This window comes from Myripristis murdjan, chromosome 22 (genome assembly GCF_902150065.1).
Source record: "Myripristis murdjan chromosome 22, fMyrMur1.1, whole genome shotgun sequence".
In the NCBI taxonomy this organism is placed as follows: Eukaryota; Metazoa; Chordata; class Actinopteri; order Holocentriformes; family Holocentridae; genus Myripristis; species Myripristis murdjan.
Genome location: NC_044001.1, coordinates 17823863 through 17844917, shown reverse-complemented (window position 1 = coordinate 17844917; position 21055 = coordinate 17823863). Strand labels below are relative to the sequence as shown.

Below are 21055 nucleotides of genomic sequence, written 5' to 3'. Positions count from 1 at the left end.
ACTTCATATGCACAAACATTCAGTAAACTATTAATACAGACACATATTTCCATTCTGATTGTGAAAATAAAACACAAAACACATGCAAGGACAGTGCATTCACAGAGGCCTGTTTATGTGGTAGCTGCTATTAGAGGCATAGGGAAATCATTAGAGAGTCTGGTGGATTAAGCGCATCCTCCAAGCCCCCACCCTCTACCCCATGCATCCAGAAAATGCAAGGCTTTTTTATTGACAGCTTGTCCAAAGAGTGGAATTACCCACATGGGCGAGGTCCCAGTTCCACATGGCACCAAGCTATTAACAAACATTAGTGGACTGTAATAGCAGTGGTATTAAATTCATTATCTTTGCAGATTGAATGTGAGGTGCGGTGTATGACCGCATATGTGTGTTGTGCGCGCATGGGTGTGCATGAGCGTGCTGGAGTGTGTGCACATACACTCATGTGCCAGTGTATGTGATTAGAGAGTTCTTATGTTCCAGCTCTGGGGATTTGCAGTGTGAGATAAGAAAGGGCATTAACAGTGAATTGTGATGGTCCAACAGAGCACAACTGTGTGATGCTCTGTTAATGTGCGTTTCTTTTTGCTGCATCCTTCAAAGGAAGGTTCACTCACACCAACAAACTTCATGTTGTTTCACATGTGTCGCCCCTCTAAACGTCCCTGGATTTTTACCTCAGCATCTCACAAATACGCGCAGCACAGCCATGCATAAACAAGTGGCTTATGGGGGCCACTCGGTGAAATTTGATCTATTTGATTTTGTATTTTCCTCACTTACCACATATCTGTTTTAATCTTACCTTAAGCATCCTTGAAATGAGGTGTAATCCAGTTAAGCCCCTTTGAATCTGCTTCACAGCCATATTACAACAATTCATCCTCCCTAAACATTCTCCTGACTAAACAGTTGCTCAGTGATTGACAATGTCCACAAGCCGGGATTCATATACTGTATAACTTAAGAGATCAAATGAAAAACATACATCTTTTTGCTCAGTGAGTGTGCTCAGTTGACTTTCTCCTGGATTAATAAAGGTTAAAATAAACAAAATACTGGAGAGGTTCATTTCTTGTAAGCACATCATGATATAGTAAGCACACTGCAAATGATCTTTTGAATTTCTGTGTTTTGTCCAGTTGATTCTAACAGTGCATGTTCCTTAATGAATGAAGAAATGTGAAGCACCTAACATAGAGCCATGATAAGGCATCACCGCACACCGTATTTCTGCTTGGATCCTGCTGAATAGATAAACAGGAGTGCATTGTCAGGACAGTGGAAAGACACACTTGGAGCCACACTTCTATACAGAATATAAGGCAAAATCCTCAGCCATTCCCCTTTACAGGAAACCAGTTTACCTTAGGTTAAAAAAAAAAAAAAAAAAAAACTAGCTGGAGAAAACTGTAAGTCTATCAGAACACACCACTTGTCTTACTCATTATTATTTGAGATCTTTTCCAATGGCTTTAATGTTAGGCCTATAGAAAAATCAAGGAAACTGAATTTCCCTGCATATTATATAAAATGTTGTGAGGCCTTGAAACAGTAAACAAGCCTTTTGAGATTAATTCTCTATGATCCTGTTCTTATTACAAGAAGCAGGGGACTGGAATACACACTGATCCTGTGTCCCATGTACTGTAATAACAGGGCTGACTGCTGTTCCTTTGTACCGTGTGGTTAAATAAATGATCCTAAATAAGATAGATGGCAAGGATAAAGCAAATCATAATCGGTGTTTTGCACAATGGAACATAATGGGCTGAAGCGAACAAGGGACAACATACAGAGCCCCTGTTTCTGTTGCCTAGAGCAGCACCTAGTTGAGAGCAATTAAAATGAGAGGATTCAATTTTGTCAAACACCAGGAACCTGAAGATAAATCTTGTATCTCATTTTCCAGTGGAGGACACTCCCTCATGTTGGTGCTATCATGTTTGTTATGGTATTTTTAAGAAACAGCTGGCTACTGACAGAGTTGGTAAAACAACCTCCTTCCACTATGACACTAATCCCAATCATTTCAGTGAGACACAGGGGTGAGAGAGAGGGAGAGTCGGGTGAGACTGTGAATAAAAGATGGTCTCAGGCTGTGGCGTGGGGGAAATTTAGACGGAACAGGAGGAGGGAGAGCGAGACAGCACGTAGCCGCATGGGTTCCATGTGGGAGCAATCCACTTACTTGAACTGATAAAGATTTAATTAACACAAGACTCTGCAATTACTCCATAATTAAAGTAATTTGTCCCCTTGTTTGGATGAGTAGGCAATACACCACATCTGCCTCTGTAGGAGGAGATGAGAGAAGGAGGGCATCTGGGGCTAAGGGGATGGTGTGCAAAGAGGTATGTGCCACTTTAATGTTTGAATTTAATGGTTGATTTTCCAAACCTATTTTCCCTTTGTATGTTTGCAAAATATTTGTATCAGCTTCACTTTAGTCTGTGTTTATTTGCATTTTATTTGACAACTCATTTGTTATTCATTGAGAAAGTAATAAGCTGAGAAGGCTGAGTACAAAGTATCATCAAGAGCCACATGAAATAGTAAATAGGCCTGATATAATCATAATCCTTTTCAAACTGCACTGCATACAGCCTGAATTGTGTAATTTTACTGCTACAAAGCTGGCTGACAGCTAAAGTAGAAAAATAAAAAGTGGAGTTTTTGTATTAGATAAAATTACATTGAATTCTTCTTTTTTTTCTTTTTCTTTTTTTTTTAAAGCGACTCTCTCCTTTGACTCCTCTTACCAAACCTCCAGAGGTGTTTGACCTTGGGGCTGGATAAAGCAAGTCAAGGTGGACTCAAGCTAAAGCCAAATGCTGGTGAAATGTGAGTAATTGATGAGACAATCTCATTAGCAAATAGTGACTAATTGCACATGACAGAAATAGTGAGGAATTAACATCGTCCAATATATGCCACGGTGCCATACCAGTCCAATTTGCCGGGAGATAGAAACGACTGCCAAGTTTAATATATTAAAGAGCAGAGAGAGAAATGTGTGTCTTGATGTGTTTGCTTCTGAGGTTGTATGTGTTGTTACTTAAATTACGCAAAGGGGAGAGAGCACTATCTCTTATTTACAGATGATGATCTGCATATAATTTGCCTCAGTTGCACGCTGGGTAATCGAGGTAAATATCACAGCCTTCAATTTGCCAACTAAGGTGTCCTACTGATAGCTTGGCATACAGCCCCCAGCCACCTGTGGCATTTCACATGTTAGGTCTCCGGGCAGACAGGATATGAAGATACACATAAAATTAAGTCTGTGCTTTTAATACATCTAGTGGGTGGTGTCTCCTGTTGTAATAATTTGACTTATGGAACAACTGGAGGACAGACAGTAGTTTTTCCATTACATTTGCCTTTGAGAATAATTCTCCCACTAATAATATTATTATACCACTGTACAGGTGATTGGTTTTCTCAGATCTTTATTTCATCCTGTTGATTTTGTGAGACGGAAATTCCTCCTTGATGTAGAGTATCTCATTACATTAACCAGCACACAAAAATATATTTATAAATAGTAAGAGTTTTGTACATACCTTCATAGTTGGCCTGACTAAATGCCATACCTGATTTTTCCTCCCTCTGTTTTTTAAACCCTTGCAAAAAAAAAAAAAAAAATGAAATCCTGCTCACCTACGCTAAAAGCAAATGTCAAGCCAAAGCTCATGTCCACCACCTGAAGTAGGCACACATGCCAGTGCTTTCTGTGGTGAAGTGAGTCATCCTCCTGCCTTAGATATGCCAAACATTTTTTTTTTTAACCATAACCAATCCCACGCCTCTGGTGAACCGTTTGTCTGCTTCCTCCAGATTAAATGAGTGTGCTGCTTCTCAGGCCATCAAAAGATTGGGCAGTTTAGGCTTGTTTCCTCACTTTTAGTTCCATTGTACATTGCCTCTCCATAGTTTTGATCCTGCGGGACGGGCTGTGGCACTGTCAGCCAGTCTGAGGCAGCGAGGATTCACAGAATATTGTCTCTGTTTTCCTTTCTGTTTTGTAGTGTAGCCTTGGTGGACAAAAGAGGGAAGCCTCAACAGTGTGGCTCTAAACCCCACACACAGAAATGAAAGCGGCTGCACAATTCCTCCTGACATGAACTTTCGGTGTGACTATAATTAAGATGCAGCTGAAAAATAAGAACCAGTGAAATTACGTTGTGTAGCTTTTAAAGTGTAGTTTATTAAAAGTTAATTAGAATCAAGAGAGGTGATGATAGAGTATTATGGTTTGTGTCAATTTATTACCAACACCAGCATCGGTACAGCACAGGAAGCTTACTCCTTCATCCAGGAAGCTTTTAAAAAAGTCATTGTATCATTCCACTTTATTTGCATAACCCTGCCCTGCTTAAGGCAAGGGAACCAACGAGTGATCTCAAAATTAGCATGCTGTCACCTTCAGTGTCTCTTCTGTCATTCAGAAAAACAGGCAAGTGTGCAGACACATGAACCCATCTCACATCTACTGCAGAAATGTTAATTAGGAAGCATGGCATCCCACTGCTCCACTCCTCTCCAAATGCCTAACTGACATGTTATGTATTTAAATCCCTTTCATATGCCCTTATTATGGAGGAAATGAAGTCACATGCGAATGATGGAAAATGTCACCATCATTGTACAATATTTCTGCATACACATAAAGACGAAAAACTGCGTGCAACTGTAGATAATTTTCACAGAAATGTCTTCTTGTGTACAGTGCCATGGCTTAAATTTGAAATAAATCTGAGAAAGGTATAATTAATTTGTAAAATTGTGTTGAACAAAAACCCATACAATGCAAAAAAAAAAAAAAAAAAAAAAAAAAAAAAAAAATTGTTGAGTAAATTTCCAACTTTGAACATGTACATGCATCTCCTCTGGTAATTGCACATATAGAGGAACTTGAGGCATCTATGGGCATGCTAAATTAGTTAATTCAGTTTTCTTGTTTGAAATGTATTTATGCTAAGTCCTTTTTTAAATAATAAACATCAAACTTCCATTTATTGTGTTATTGACTATTGGATGGCAGACTCAGTTGTTTGGCGGGCATAGTGCCAATATCCTCATTGTTGAGGAAGTAGTGCCCTCCTGTGGCTAAACAAGGAAGTGGCATACAGCCCTGGATACTGGGGAATTTTGTTCATGCAGTGTCATTTGTATGGTGAATATTAAGATGGAGTTGATAAGATATAACATGTAATCTGAATAAAATAGACTTCAAGAAAAATGGTCTCTTATCTCAAACAAATACTGTGTTTGATAGAGCTATCAACATTCCCTGCCATTTTGGCAACCAAGATAGGAGGGAAATGCTCATGCTGAGAAATGATGAAACATGTATGTAACCAAGTGATTAAACATCTCTGCTATCATGTGCTATGTTGTGCCTACACAGTTCACACATCTGGAGTTCAAACTGAGTTGCTGCATATAAAGAACTTCCCTATCATGAAAAAATATAAGGCACTGCATATACAAAGTTGGATGCGATGTGATGTCGTTTTCAAATGGCCTGAGGTCCCCGGAACAACAGAGCCCGGCATTTGAAAAACAACCACGGTCACGATGTTGTGATTAATGAACCACGCGTGAAAGCAGAAAGACCACCAGCTCGCTATGCTTTGCTTTTAAAAAATAGTTTATTCTTTGCAAAGTAGGCATTGGGAGCATCAGTGCGTTCTATGACCTGTGTACAGAGTTCCTGCAGGAGACAAACTCATAGAACAAGCCCTTGGGTGGACTGAGGGCCCCACCCATGTTTACCAAGGAGGAATGTTTGTGGCAGCTACTTTGCAGCTGTTACAGAACACGGTCTCTCTAGCAAGGGGCACAGTGTTGTTGAGCTGAAAAGTGTTAGAAGGAATGCTACTGTATGTGGCTTAGTCCTTGACCCTGCACGGTAGTAATATAAAATTTAAAGAAATCAAGCCATTCAAGAATCCTTTGCGCTATGAGCATAGCGTAATGCTGCCGATGGTTTCATGCTGCCAAGAATGTCTCAGCAGTCCACCACTGTTGAAACCTTATCTTTTTGTGATCTGGGTTCATGAGCCCTTAGGATACCTTTGACAGCCACCCTGTTCAACCTTATTCGTGACAAAGCAACTTGGAAGGAAACTGCAAAGCTACAATAGGGGTGTGGCTTTCAACATCTCAGAGTTTTTAATTAATGCTTGCTATTCCGTTTAATTAACCAGTGGTGGATTTGATGCCTTTAACTGCACTCTACATATGGGCACAGTCCAGTAAGCTAGCATCACAAAAGAGTGCACAGATTTGTCGTACAGATTCTTCAATTTCAAATACATTTGCACTTGATAACTCCAGGTTTTGGTCAACTTTGCCTACACACTATGAAACTTATCAAATTTGGATTTGTGTGTACTAATATCACTATGTCCATGAGGTTGGTGAGTGCAATCGAATCAACTGTAATCCAGAGCTGTCAACATTCCTCTATAGCAGCACTTTAGGTTTAGGATTGTTTACAGGAACACTTTGGATTGAAGAGAGTGTTTTTTTATATCTTGCATGTGGAGAGAAAACACCTCTTCTTTGTATTTGGTATAATCTGTTGATGCTGCTGAGACTGTGCCCAGGTTTGACAGCGAACAAATCATTGCATCAGACCCAGCATGGGATAAAGCTAACAGTGCAGATTGGATACAGTACATGTGAATGTGGGGCATGACCACAGCAGGTGTGGATGGATGTATATGGGAGTACACTTCCTATGGTCTCTGTTTCACTGCAAATGAAGGCCTTACTTCCATCAAGTGACCCACGTTTTACAGCACATTTAGGGAAAAATATTAGCTATTTGGAAAGTGAATGGCATTATTTAGGGTAAAGCACCAATGGTGAGGAGAGTCAATGTATTTGAATACATTCATTGTCATACCCCGCAAGGTTGATTTAATGCTTTGTTCTCATTTATCGTTTTGGGTGATGAGCGAGATCATAGAAAGAGGACTGGGGTGAAAGGATGCAGGGCAAGTCCAACAAAGCCCAAGGACACCCACACAATCCAACCCACACAGACGCACGCACACACGCACGCACGCACACACACACACACACATGCACACACTACTTATGCAGGAGAAAAATATATTAACATTTTCATTACAAAACAGTACAAGGGTGTCAGTGTAGTAAAATACTCTCTTCTGACAGATAAAAATGTGGAGAAGAATCCATGTGGGTTATCATTTCGTTATGCCTTTTGTATATGATACTATCTCTCCCATTGCCTTCAACAAAATAGCTTTTCGCATCTATGAAAAATATTCCCAAAGCTTTTATGGGATTTGAGGCACTGGAATACATCCCTGTACACAAAACGTAAGGGTTATTTTTCTCCAAACGTCTGTTCACCAAATGGAGGGATGCCCACCTCTGGATAGGCTATATGATCTGGTTGCCATTAGAGGCTAAGGGCCGAGGGGCCAGCGGGAAAAAAACTTAACTAGTTAGCCATGAGCCCCAAAGTCTCTCCTGGCCTTCTTCCCAGCCAACAGTCCAGCTGTCTGGCTCTGTAAAAACCATGTGTCTCAAACCTACCAAGAATTACACAACTCCCCCCACCCCACACCTTCCCCAACAGACCCCAACTACACCTGCTTGCTGTTATCTGGTCCAGACTAAGGATTTATGACGAGTGAAAACAATTCACTCCTTCTACGGCCCTAATCTCATAGCCCTTTGATGCAAAATGAGCAGCCATTGTAGTTAAAACAGCCTGACGCTGGAGCCTTGTTGAAAGCGGTTGGCTGGCAGAACAGTTGGAACAGTATTTTGGAGGAGCTGGGTGTCAGTGGTCCAGTGTGCTCCACATCTCTGCACCCACAGTGCCCATCTCAAGAGCCAGAGTGGGCCCCAGTCAGACACAATGTAAAGGACCTCTGTTGTGCAGAATCCACAGTATGTGACCAGACCTTGTGAGGTCTCACTCCTTTCCACAGTTGGCTTACAAAAACAAAAGAAAGCACTAAATAATCTGAACAGTTTCACAGCATGTTGGCATTCCTGCCTAATCTCTTTCCCAGAGCAGAACCCTGCAGCTCAGTCAACTGGGCCCTGGAAGATGAGCTTGGAACAGCCCTGAGTGAGGCTGAGCTGGGTGGCACAGAAGGGGCAGGCGGCATGGAAGGCATGGGTGCCATGGGGCAGGGGGATCTCTGCCCAGTATTTGGCTGACTTCTCTGAGCACACGTGTCCACACGGCACAAAGGCGTGCGTAGGTGCACCAGTGTCCACGTAGAATGCGGGCTCACACCCCAACCATAGTGGTACGTAGGGGCCCACGGCCCGGCACATCGGGCACTCCCGCTGAGCATTGGGCTCCTGCTCTGAACGGTGACCCCAGTTGTGATAACCGTGCACGTGGCCACATGCCAAGTAGACCCAAGGCTGCTTGTCCTCCAGAGAGGAGAGAGCACGGCTGCGCTGCATGCTGGGGAAGGCCAGGGTGTTGAGACCTACGGGACATTGGGGTCGCGCTGCGTTGATTTCCTGCCTCAGAGCCTCCAGATGCTTCTGGGTGGGGGTGTGAAAGAGGCCGTCTGCAGTTCGCCACAGCAGGGTGGCTCCACACAGATCCACAAGGGAGCCGTCCTGCAGTATATTACTTTCATTCTCCACCTGCAGAGGATGATGTACCACATGCACATTTAATTTCACTAGGCAAAGCATTTGACTAAACAAAAGGATAGATGCTGACACTGTGCATGTAACTTATTCCGTCCATGGCTTGAGAAACAACAGCTCGGATCATCTGGGATGCTTAAATTACTCCACAGGCGACAGATGTGCTATTGTATATGTATATTGTGCGTATGCTGCTACTGACCAGTTTGCCTCGGGTCTGTGCAGAGCGGGTCTCTCTCAGAGTGTAAACATCCCCACAAACAGAGATCTCCCTCCATACGCCGGGCTTGGACTCCTCGGTGAAACCTCCCCTCGGGTGCATCACCAGCACGCCATTGGTTGTCAGCCCGTCCATGTGACCATCAGGGTTCTTCCACTTGGCAGCTTTTTCCTGCAGGTGAAACAGAGCATAGACAATGATGCAAACTGATATGTGATGCAGCATTTCGCTTTTCACACAACACTGTCAGCAAAAGAAACAACATTTATTTATCCAGTTGCCTCCTCTTTGAAGACATTCACAAACCAGCCATACAATCACCGATCATCAGCAAGGGATTAGAACAAGTCAGCAACAAGAAAGCAGAATAAGTACAGGTGTATCTACCATGGTAGGCTAACATGTAATTACCCCCAGAAAGATGTTTTTGGAAGAGTCAAAGCCGGCTGCATAGATGCGAGCGGTGAAGGGTGGGTTCCGCTCACAGACGACTCGGCAGGCAAACCGGGAGATGGTGCTCTGAGTGATCGGGTTCTCCTCTCCCTCCTGGCCTCCTGACACCGTGTCAGTCACCACAAAGTCGATTGGGCTCTCGGTGGAACGCCCAATCTGAGGACAACACATTTTTTGATTTGTTATTCAGAGTAACTTTCATCCCTAGCTGAGCTGAACTATGTATTCTGTAATATATATTATCATTATTATTATGTATTACTGTTATTACTAACCACTATCTACGTTACACACATACATATACACACCCACACTCTCTTAAACATATCTCACATTTATTTTCAGTATCAGTTTGGCATTATTATTGTTAATATTATTGTTAGGGTTAGGGTTAAAAAAAAAAAAATGTATATATATATAGATATAGATATATAGATATATAGATATATATATATCTATATATATAGATAGATAGATAGATATACACACACATACATATACATATGTTGTTACTGTCATATTCTGTGTGTTAATTGGTTGTTTTCTATAATCTTTTAAAATTTTAACAGTTTTTAGTTGGAGGCTTCTAATAGGCCCACTGTTTTTTTTTGCCTCTCCTGTCACTTGTTATCATTGTCAGTTTTTTTTAGATGTATGGGTTTTTTTAAACTGTGCAAAAAAAAAAATAAACGTAAATGTAAACCTAAACTGGTTAAATAACATGGCCATACTTGTTACATTACAGAATGTGCTTTATAAAAAATAACGTGAACTGAACATGTGTAATTCATGGTGCAACCACCTAGCAATCTAACCATTATAAGCAATGAAAAATACTCTGTTACATCAAGGCCACTGCCCGTAGGCATACATAAATGCATACATACATATACACACACTACACACACACAAACACACACACACACGCACACATATATATGTAAGTAGTCCTTTTTAAAACAAAACAACATGTACATTGCTTCAGAGTACCACAGTGAAAATGTTTACACAGCTCTGAGGATCAACAGACAGAAATAAAATAAGCATTTCCCCCTTTCATTTCCTTATTCGTTTGGGTCCGACATAGTCCTTTAAAGTCATTATTCTAAAATGTCTCCCTGTTCTCTGCTGAGTCTGTGTTTACTTAGTGCTGTTCAGACACATGGACACAATAACAGGCTGAATGTGAAGCACGTGTTTGCAGTGCTAACTTCAGGAGCTGTCTCTTTGCTGTACATTCAGATTAATGCTAGGGGGCAGAGCAGTTTACAGTACACACAGCACATGGACTGACATGGTGGATTGTAGCTGTTAAGGAGGGAGAAAATCACAAAATGTGCACAGATTGAGACTGCACATCTACATAGAGACAACATCCTTTGTCAAATGCAGAGGATTCTGTAAAAAGCTACATTCAAACAGGAGAAATGCAGTCCTAAAAGATAATTCTGTCACTGGCTTTTACCTGAAACATGTCTGTGTCTTTATCATGGCTGTACTCCACCACTACCGTCTGGTTCCTGGACAGTGTGTAGGAGATACTGTGTTGGCCTTTGCAGTTCACAGCCTGAAACACAACAAACAGCCAAGCTAGTACAGACACAGCATTTGAGACAATTGGGCTCCAAGCATAAGCAAATCACCAACAACAAAAGGAGTCTGTTCATTGTTGTGAGTAATGGTGAAATCAGGAGAAACCCTAAGATTGCTAAGTTTGTTCCTTTGACATTGGATCACAGAGCGCCACTCGTTCACAAATGGGAAGTGGCTAATGCCTTATGCAATCACTGCATCATTTGTGAAGAGAAATCAAAGATGGGGGCAAAACAAAGCTCTCTTTATAAAATGTACAGTTCTGGTCCTCAGTTTTGAACAGCTGAGGATCTAAAATCGGACCAGTTTTGTGTCACATAGCAACCACGTCATTTAGGAAGTGTTCCAGAACAAACATGCTTGGTAAAAGAAAACATCTGCTTATTATTTTCTTGTTGATTACAACTAAAAGATATGCAGAGATTTTTCTTTATTATAATTGCTTGTTACCATTGTTTCATAAAAACAAAAAGCTTCAAGACCAATTGATTAATGTGATGCCAAACAATTCCTCTTAACGGTTGTAAAATCACTAATCCAAGACCTTTCATGGCCTATTGCTTAATTATATTAAAAAAGTAAAAGGTTCAAGCCAGGGATTTCTGAAACAGGAGTCAAGAGAAGCATGATGTCCTTGTAAAGTAACACTCCTATGACACTGACCATAAACCATCCTATGGACTCGGCCGAAACAGGCTTGCCTATCAGCTGAGCGCAGAAATGCGTAGTGAGTAGAGGGTTTGAGGCCAGTCAGACCCAGCTCACACTAACACTTTTCCACATGCCACTATCATCTCACTCTAATCTGCGAATTCCATTTCCCAAACATCCCCCGTTGTCACGTGCGTAAGGGAAAGAGGGAGGCAGAAAGTGGGTCATCAGTGCTGCCACTGCCACACGCTGTGGCAACATCAGAGACAGATGGGGAGAAATGTCTAAAGATGCACTGAGAGTCTTGTCTCCGCTGCGCTGCATTAAAGGCAAGGTTGGACCACCCGCCCAATGACTTAATGTTGTTCATGCACACTCTGAACTGTAAGATAAGTTTGTTATGATGTGGTCACACTGCCACGTCCTTAAAACGCCATTACACTCCAAAAGGAAAAGGATGAATAAGGAAAAAAGAAAACATAACAGTGGGCCCTAGAGCATTTGTCTGGGAACCCCCAAAGGAAAGCGAACACACACACACACAAACGCAGATGCAAAAAAGCATACACAGTAATTGAGATCAAGTGGGCAGATTAGAAAGCTGGGGCAGGATTTGAATAGGAGGCTGGCAGTGACAGAGATCATGGTAGCTCCTCATTATCTGCTATGAACACCAGAGTGTGCATGGACACGTGAGCTTTCCCTCTCAGTTTCTAAGCCAGAGAACATTCTCAATTCATTCACATGAGATTGCTACACTCTGAAGGGGCGAGAGTGGTTTGGGGGACTGCAGTACTTTAAAAAAAAAAAAAAAAAAAAAAAAAAAAGACTATAAAAGGAAGTGGTGTGGTTCACTTAGGTCCATCTGTGAACTCTATAGTAAACGTTATGAAAAAGGCATGCCTCAAAACAGGCTGATCCTCCTTGCCTCTGAAGGAATAGCTATTTTTGACTGTGTGTACAGCTGCGAGTGAAGGGTCAGCCAACTGCAACAGTTCACCAGTTCAGTTCACCCTACTAATCCAGGGCCTGGTAACAGGGTGGCATAGAGGAGCAGCAGTGAAGGGGGAGGAAGGTCAGAGCAGCTCCCATCTCGGGAACAGCCTGTGACCCCTTGCATAAATGCCACTCTTCATTCTGTTGTGCTTTGCCATAAGAACAGTCAGGTCCAATGCAACTTGACTCTCTGGGCAGGCTGTCTGAGAAATGATTCTTAGCCTGGAGCAGCAAGTCAACATCAGCAATGTATCGCAGACCGCTGCAACAGACCGCACAGCTAAAACTGTGCTTGACTAGAATAATGCACAGGCTCCTCAGTGAAAAAAAAAAATCACAGAAAAACCTACAAGCAGATATTACACAAGGCAAGCTGCACCAGGTGAAAGAAACCTGAACCTTGGGGCCATGGGCCGGGGGGACTGAACTCTCTGCAAATGTCTGAAATATTGGCCTCCACGAGGTGCAGATGTAAGCACCTTCTTCTGGCTTGTTTGGCGGTTTTTGCAAAGGAACCAAAGCAGGAATGCAAGAAGACAGACAAGTTATACTGGAACGGGGCAGTTTCTGGCAGGCACTGCACCGTAGAGAAAACCTTAGAGGCCAGGCAAAGGCCTACAGTTACTGTACTGGAAAAGTCAACAATAAGGTCCACCAAGAATAATGCACATGGTTTACTCCATGCTGCAGAAGCTACTGAAAAAAACAATACTCTGTTGCCATGAGAAACACTTGATTTTGGTGTTTTTGAGTTGAAAGATTCTCGAATCTTTCAGGTGCAAGTTAGTTCAGTCACAGTCACAGATTCATACTTTCAAAACTTACGAGTGCATTTCTATAGCAGTAATACATGTTTTTGTTTTTCATTTACATGCGCAGAGACATATTTTACTGAAATATTCATCAAAAGCACATTAAGAAGTGTGCATTCCCCCTTGTGAATGTGTTCATTAAATAACTCATCGCCCTCTGATCTCTTTACCTTGCTGGCTTGGGGTGTGTTTAGGATGTGCACAGTGCTCGGCTTCACGCCATTAGCTTTGGTCTTCCTGTATAGAGCAAATCTGCTTTTCCTTCTACCTCGATCTCCATTGGGCAGGGAGCCATTGTACCTGTCAGACACAGATGGGGGAAAAACAAGGACAGTGGATTTAAAGTTAATTCATTTTTTGTGAGAATGCAAAGAGTTATTTTGTGGCTGCAAAAGCATGTGCCTAATTATATTTACAAGCAAAATTCTTATAATCAAAAAAGTAAACATGGAGAATTAGAAACACATTCAAGCATTCTGAAAAGAAGCCTTGCCCGTCATTGCATCACTAGCAATCTAATTCTCCCCATTAGCAATCTTCGCGTCACCTTGGATAATGTCTCTTATTACATAATGTGCTCTGGTACTTGTTGTGATCTCAGTGAGCCAGCTCTGTGTAAAACTGCAGCTGTTCCTCTGCTCTGGGTCCCAGGCAAGAGCGGTTTTTGGGATGCACGTCAGGTTTACCACCTCTTTGGGACTGTGGAGTCTGGGTGGGGAACTGACTAACATGACTGGAGTAATCTCTCATTGCTGTGTTTAAGCTCTAATGACTCACACAAAACAAACCTTAACACAACTGGAGGAGCGTCTCTGTGTGCACCATCCTTTCACTATTGAGCTTCTGGTGCCAGTTTTGTTTTCCAGTCCACTGCGAGGAAACTAGCCTCGGCTGCTCCTTGTGAATGGAAAGCCCCTTCCGGTAGGAGTGGTCCTCCCAATCCACCAGCTGGTTCCTACAGCTGGGACACCCCATGCTCTACTCCCATCCAACACACAGACCTTCTGTCACACACTCCCCCACATAACCACAGTGTGCTGAACAGACACGTCATATAATGGGAATTATGTACCAAAGGACTTGAAGTTGCTAGAAGTGCAATTTCCTCTAATGAGGCAATAAACCAACAACTACATAACCCAAAATTTATCCTGATACTTTAACACAAATGCAACAGTAGAGACCAGAGCCTCCTCCTGCTCCTCCCTACCTTCCTCCCAGGCTAGGCCACCTGTCCCATGTCTCCACACGGCTGGGCAGACATGGAAACACATGGTCCCAGTCAGCACAGAGCACAAAGCTGGCCTGTAGGACAAGCCACCCACAGAGAGCAAGATAGGCCTTGGATGATATTGTGCGCAAAACTAGGACTAATACATTAATGACTGCAGACTGGCATGAAGAGTAAAAAAAATAAATCATAATTTGCAGAATAAATAATATCAGTGCTTTAAAATGTAGATAAAACTATTCACAAGTCTTCAGCCTGCATGCCTCTGCTGCATATGGTCTGACAGAGTGGTTGTCCTTCAACATGTAAACAGATGTCTCACATAAATGTAAGAGCGGTTTTGTTTTCCTTGATTTTCAATGCACTACAATCCATAGTCAGGTGTTTTTTCCCTGTGGCATAGCATTTACACAGTCATGAATTTTAATGGCAGAGTGAAACCTTGAATCCCTGAGACATGACATTCATGCCTTCTATTATTCATCATTAGTCAGTAAATGTTCTATTACCTGGAAATGTCTGACATCACATTAGCTAGGACAGGCTTTTTAAGCCTGTGCTCAAACTAATTGTGATCACTTTCCCCTTTCACCTGTGTCAGAAAGACAGTGGATTTACCTTCCAATACCAAAAAAAGGAGATTATAGATGCTATAGTATCACCTATCCTGCAAGGCTCCACTAAGGAGCCAACAGTACCTCCCACTATTTACACCCGAATGACTTGAAAGAAAAGGGATAACAGAGAAGAGATACACCCACCACTTAGAGTGATATTCCTTATTAGCATGACTGAGAGGGCCTAGTGCAGCTTTAAGAGGTCACATAAGATGACACAGGGGTCAAGTGATGCTGCACAGACTTCAAAAGGGCTATTACTTTCAGACAGATCAGTCTAAATAGCATGATTGCAGAGCACAAATATATTTGTGGTTTCTCATCTAGGCAGCATGGTGACATAGTGAGTGAGGAGAGTATCTTTCAACTGGTAGAGTCAGGCTCAAGCTCCCATAACACCAAGCATTTACTCTGCTGCAGTGTCACTGGACAAGCCACAGATACCATACCAACACCGTGGTCACTGTTAAGCAGCTGACCATGTGCTCTTGCCTCTTTGTGCAGAATGGAAGGGAAAGAAAAAACATATATTCGTCACATTTCAGTGTCTCAAAAAGGAATTATATGGTCACATCCCAAAGGTATGTGGGAAAGTGCACCAGAGATGTCCCCAAGTTGGTTTGTGCCCTTCCTTAACCAAGTGGATCTTGAGGGAGAAACATACAAAGTTAAATCAATAGGCTCAGTCTCCCAGGCACAATGCACAGAGGGAGCTAAGGAAAGGAAGAGCCTGGGTCCTTATCAATCCATCCTTTCATTTCCAGGGTACCCACACACCCGGCCCGCTCACAGACCAGCACCAAGCCAATCCTCCCAGGCAGAGCCAGGGGGGCAGCCATGCAAGCACAAAAGCCACCTTTGGTCATGGAAACAAACCATTGAGAGAATGGCTACTCAAACAAGCTTTGTTCCATGCGGTCAGCTATCTTGTCTACCATCAGTGCTATCCAGGATGTGATGTTGTCATAGCAATCACTTTACACCCATCACTTTTGCTTCAAATACAGTATATAGGCCTATCTTGTGTGTGAGAGAGGTGCAAATGTATCTGCTACAAAAATGCCACATGTTCAGTCTTGGGTAATAAGCAGTCAGCACTTTGGTTCCTTGTAATAAGCAGTGAGTATGGCTGTGACTGTGTGTGTATGGGTGGAGGGTAAGGGACAAAACCACATTCTTCCATGGTCTGTATGAAGCCTTCATAAGCATCTAATTTAAAATGCTTTGAAAAGATCCTGGATGCATGATATTTTCACAGGGCAAACACCTTACAATTAGCCCACTGTTGCACTGCTTCATACCCTTGCACTGTTAATAACCACAGCTTTACAATGAAAGAGGGTTGCAGTTTCTTCTGAACACAGGATTACATAACAGTTATGCCCGAGGTACTGAAATAAAATACGTAGAATCAACAGAGAACCAACTTAATGTGTTTTTCCCCCTTAATAGCTTGGTGAGACGACCTAATACCATGATACAAATATTATCAACTGATTTTTGTATTAGCAAGTTCGAGTTCACATCCACAGACTTTACTGGTGTCTGTACATGTGATGTGATGCTAAATCTGTGACAAAAAGTCATGTCAATTTATACAAAAACATACACATCAAATGTAAATCCACCACAAGGGAACCTTTTCATCACTATTCTGTTTCAATTAATAAGGAATAAAAGGCATACCATCACACAAAGTAAGAAAACTACCAACACAGAGTCAGGAACACAAGATAACTCACTAAGGTTGCTCTGTAGATATCCAAATGTCTTGTAAATGAGGGCCTGCTAGATTATGTGCAAAAATGTCATAGCAATTTTGAAATTCAAGCTTCCAAGCAAACCAAACTCAGTTTCAAAGTTACTCCAACAATTACATTCAACCATTTTTTGCATCTCTGCACTTCTAGGCAAAATCTGGCACAAAACCAGCTTGGCCTTTCTGCAGTGTGTGTGTGCGCGTCACTACAGAAGTTATGAAAGGAAAGGCTTTGGGTTTGCCTGTCTTGAGAAGTTCTGTGTTCTGGGCTACAGATAGCACTGCAGGAAAAAACCTAAGGGCTGGGGGAGGGGGACCATCACCACTTCCGAATTCCTCAAACCCCTTGAATCCAACTTAAGGTAGAAAGTGCGCACTGGGGAGAGCTCCTGAATTTAGTATTCACTTTATCCCAGGTTAGCAAACGTCCACATGAGCCCCATCTATTAGGTGCGTAGCTGAATGCTCATGAGAAGCAGATTTCTTGTCCCCGGTTATGTGGGAATCAAATAGTTGCCAACTCGGGAAACGGAAACATACACATTTCTGACTGCGCACGTGTCTGATTTGTAGAGTAACGTGAGCGCGTGAATTTCTCAGATGGGCTCGACGAGCTTTTTTTCTGCCTACATGTGTTGCCGATGTAGGGAAAGTTTACCTTCGTCTTTGAGCACTTTACGTAACAAACGTATTTCCATTTTGAAAGATTAAATTCTGGTCGGTCGGTGCCCTCTTGTGAAAACTTTCTTATCGGAGACAGAAACACGGTGCTTTGTTTTGTTTATCAACGTCGAGACATAGACTACTTAAAGCAACACTGTGAAAATGTACGCTACTTGGTATAATTACCATTACTAACACTCAACTTACCCCAATACTACCAACTCTCCGTATTTGACTGGGTCTTTAGACGGGGCGCAGTGCTCCTCTTCGCTTGGCGAAAACATGAGGCTTCTGGCTTCACTGTTTATAGTAATAACAGCGGCTGAAAATCAGAGGGAATTCCCTTCAAAAAACATGGGACGCTGTCATTTCAGACCATGTATCCAGCGGTGTATGTCTCTGCGACCACACAAATCCAGTTTTTTACGTATTAACTGGGCTCAAACTTATTTTGAATGACATCGCAAAATGTAACTTACTTGGCGGTTGAATCCGCTCTGAAGCAGCTACAAAAACAGCAGAGAGCAGGGGGTGGGACGTACCATTTCCCTGTTCTTTACTTTTTATAGGGGGGACTTCACTAACTCTACTTTTAAACGATGCGGAGAGTCGTGATTATGGCAGAACCGTCTTATATGGAGCTATAACTTATTTTCTACTACAATAGTCTCACGTATCTTGCGTTAACTCCATTCTTTGAGGATCAACGTAATCATTTGTAGGGTGTAGCACCCCTTCTTCGACCACCTCAGATGGTCCATGGATCGCACCTTGTATTATGTAAACAAAGAGTACAATCTGGGAATTCTTAAAGCGATCATACTTGTTTCTGGATACTTGAGCGGAGTTTCCAGTTTGCCACAGTGCGTAATAGAAGTGGTTACCAAAAACGTTTTTCTTGCCAAGAACTCCTGAAAACACACATTGCGCCACTCACTCCTATTTATGTATTTAAAAAAAAAAAAAAAAAAAAAAAAAAAACATTCAATGGAGCGCCATCTCAGCGGATAAATAATATTATATAACTGGCTGTACTGTTGCTGGGGCGGTAATAGTCTGTACACTGAAACCTGTGATCCTTGTAACAAGTGTGAAATAAAGCTTTTACTCATCTTGTTGGGGACCCTCTAGGCCAGGGCCCACAGTGCGAAAAGTCAGTATAGTTACTATTTCGATTTGACTGAGGATTTAGTCTTCATTTTTGTGATTAATTAACTGATGGTAGCTTAATTAGAGCCTCATGAATAGGCTATTATTTATCTGCAAGCATGGAAGGTTTAATTCCACATTAGTCCTGCTCATCTGGACAAAATACACTAAAGGTACATTTAATTACCTTACCCTCTTATTCTCATATTTCATCTGCTTATTTTTCTCTACTTACATCTTGCCAAATAGCCTCATAAAAAATCATCTTATTAGGCCCAGTGATTTGTTTTATTGCTTCTTCTTAGTACAAGCCAATGCACAGACTCTCCAACATCAACCAAATGTCCACACCTTATGTGAGAATTTAAAGATGTCGAGATCCTCTTAACCTCCACAACCCCCAGTGTCACGCTTTCCCATATCCCACATGTCCAGTTGTTCTCACACCTTTCTGATGAATGTGCCACTTCTACACTTTTGTCTGGCACCCTCATCAACACTTAGCTGTCTCTGGCTTGTTTTCACAAGAATCCGCATGACTGGAAGTGCCCTCACTTCTTCAGAGCACGTCAGTGGTCCTATTGCCTCCGCTATTATAGCTTCCTGTTTGAACTGGTGTTCAGTTTCAAAGTGCAATAACACTTGACACAAAAACAAAAGGTGGTGGGGGGCCACTGGGGCCCATCATGGTACTTGTCTCCCTTTATAACATCAAGAAGATATCTGGCAACTCTGGTATAATGCTAAAGAGATAGTTTGTGTTTATCCTCAATACAACTCAGATTAATCCATGTTGTTCTTTGGTTCTGTTCACAGCTGCACATACTTGCTTATTAGCAGTACAGAAGAGTGAAGTTCAGCTTCTTCAGCAGTTGTGCCCAGGGATCAAGCTGCTTTATGCCTTTAACTAACAGGCCTGGAGGGTGGCCTTACAGCCTTGGGCATAATGAGTATTTACTGCTCTTTTGTGTCACCATCTCTTTCCGCCTGCTTTCATGCACTGGGCATTGTTTGTGCAAAAGAGAACTACAACCTTTTCTTTCTCTCTGACTCACCCACTTGCATGCACAGACAGACACACACACACACACAAACTGCAGAGTGGGGGGATCAAAGGCTCTCTAGCACATACCACACTGATGGAGAGCAGATGCAGGGAGTGGGCTGCTTTGCTGAAGTTGGTCTGGTGTAGTGTTAGTACAAATCTATGTTTAGGAGGTGGAGTTGAATGTTACCAGGCAAGAGGCATCCAGAGCAGAGGCCCATAGCAAGAGGCCGGATTGCGCAATTGAGACTAACCGTATGAGCCATGATGACATAGGAAAGACACAGCCCCTATTGACTTCCTCACCCCCACTTCGTCAGGCATTACCAAGACTTGGCATTCAGTGTGAAACTATCCGTACGTCTCTGTCAAAATGCTTTCTGCATGAGTACAATCACAAGTAATGACTATGTTTATTGCTGGTTTTTCCCACCTTTCACAGTCCTTTAACTCATTCACTGCTTGAAACATGTCAGGCTTTTCCAAGAAGTATGACACACAGTACACAGAACTGTATATAAAAGAGAACATGTCTTTTCATGTGGTAGATCACGTAGCTATTTTCATCAAACTGCTTTACATGGGACCATATATGTGCAGTACAGCAACAGGCTGTGCGGGGCGCACCCTGTGACCATCCAGTTAGTGAGTGATATGTTGAGGATACAGTAACAACCGTTTTGTCGCGAGGTTTCCATGAAGGTAAAAGCCAGATCTCCAATCAGCTGACTGCAGCATGACAGTGTGGGAGAATGTGAGGAATGTGCTGATCCCATGTTGCTCGCGCCCCTGACGTGACCCCCAGCCCGCACAAAAGTTCTGTTGTTATTGGGTGGGCCTTTTAATGTGCAGAGCAAAAAGCTTTCTGATGTATGTAGACACCTAATGTTAAGTCTATCCTGTCATCAGTCTGTATTTTTCTACGAAACCATCAGTCTGTTGTATAATTGTGCTTAAATGTGTCCAATCTGAATCAGTAATAGTGAGAACAAGTCACATCAACAGTTCAGTGGAAGCCTGCCTGTTTATTACAGATGAGGGAGCAATTGTCCTTAGCTTAGTATTACCGGTACAAGTTATACTCATTTCCTTTCTCACAGACAGTTCCTGATGGCAAATCTGTTGCACAACCTCACAGGAGGTGAGGAAAAAAAAAACCCTGTTCTGAGGGATTATATGTTGCCATCATGGGAAAC

The 21055-nt window shown here is 42.3% G+C and overlaps 2 protein-coding genes across 2 annotated transcripts in view; one reads left to right on the top strand and one right to left on the bottom strand.

Annotated features, from left to right (window-relative positions):
- LOC115354312 (inositol-tetrakisphosphate 1-kinase-like) overlaps positions 1-21055 on the top strand; it is a 578973-nt gene that overhangs the window by 68193 nt on the left and 489725 nt on the right. The gene's annotated exons all lie outside the window — the stretch shown is intronic.
- peli2 (pellino E3 ubiquitin protein ligase family member 2) lies at positions 5642-18167 on the bottom strand. The gene is made up of 6 exons (XM_030044652.1): positions 17873-18167; positions 13566-13695; positions 10809-10910; positions 9302-9499; positions 8873-9061; positions 5642-8664 (listed from the first exon to the last, which is right to left on the bottom strand). The coding sequence occupies exons 1-6, from the start codon at positions 17947-17949 to the stop codon at positions 8086-8088; spliced, it is 1275 nt and encodes a 424-aa protein (XP_029900512.1). The 5' UTR covers positions 17950-18167; the 3' UTR covers positions 5642-8085.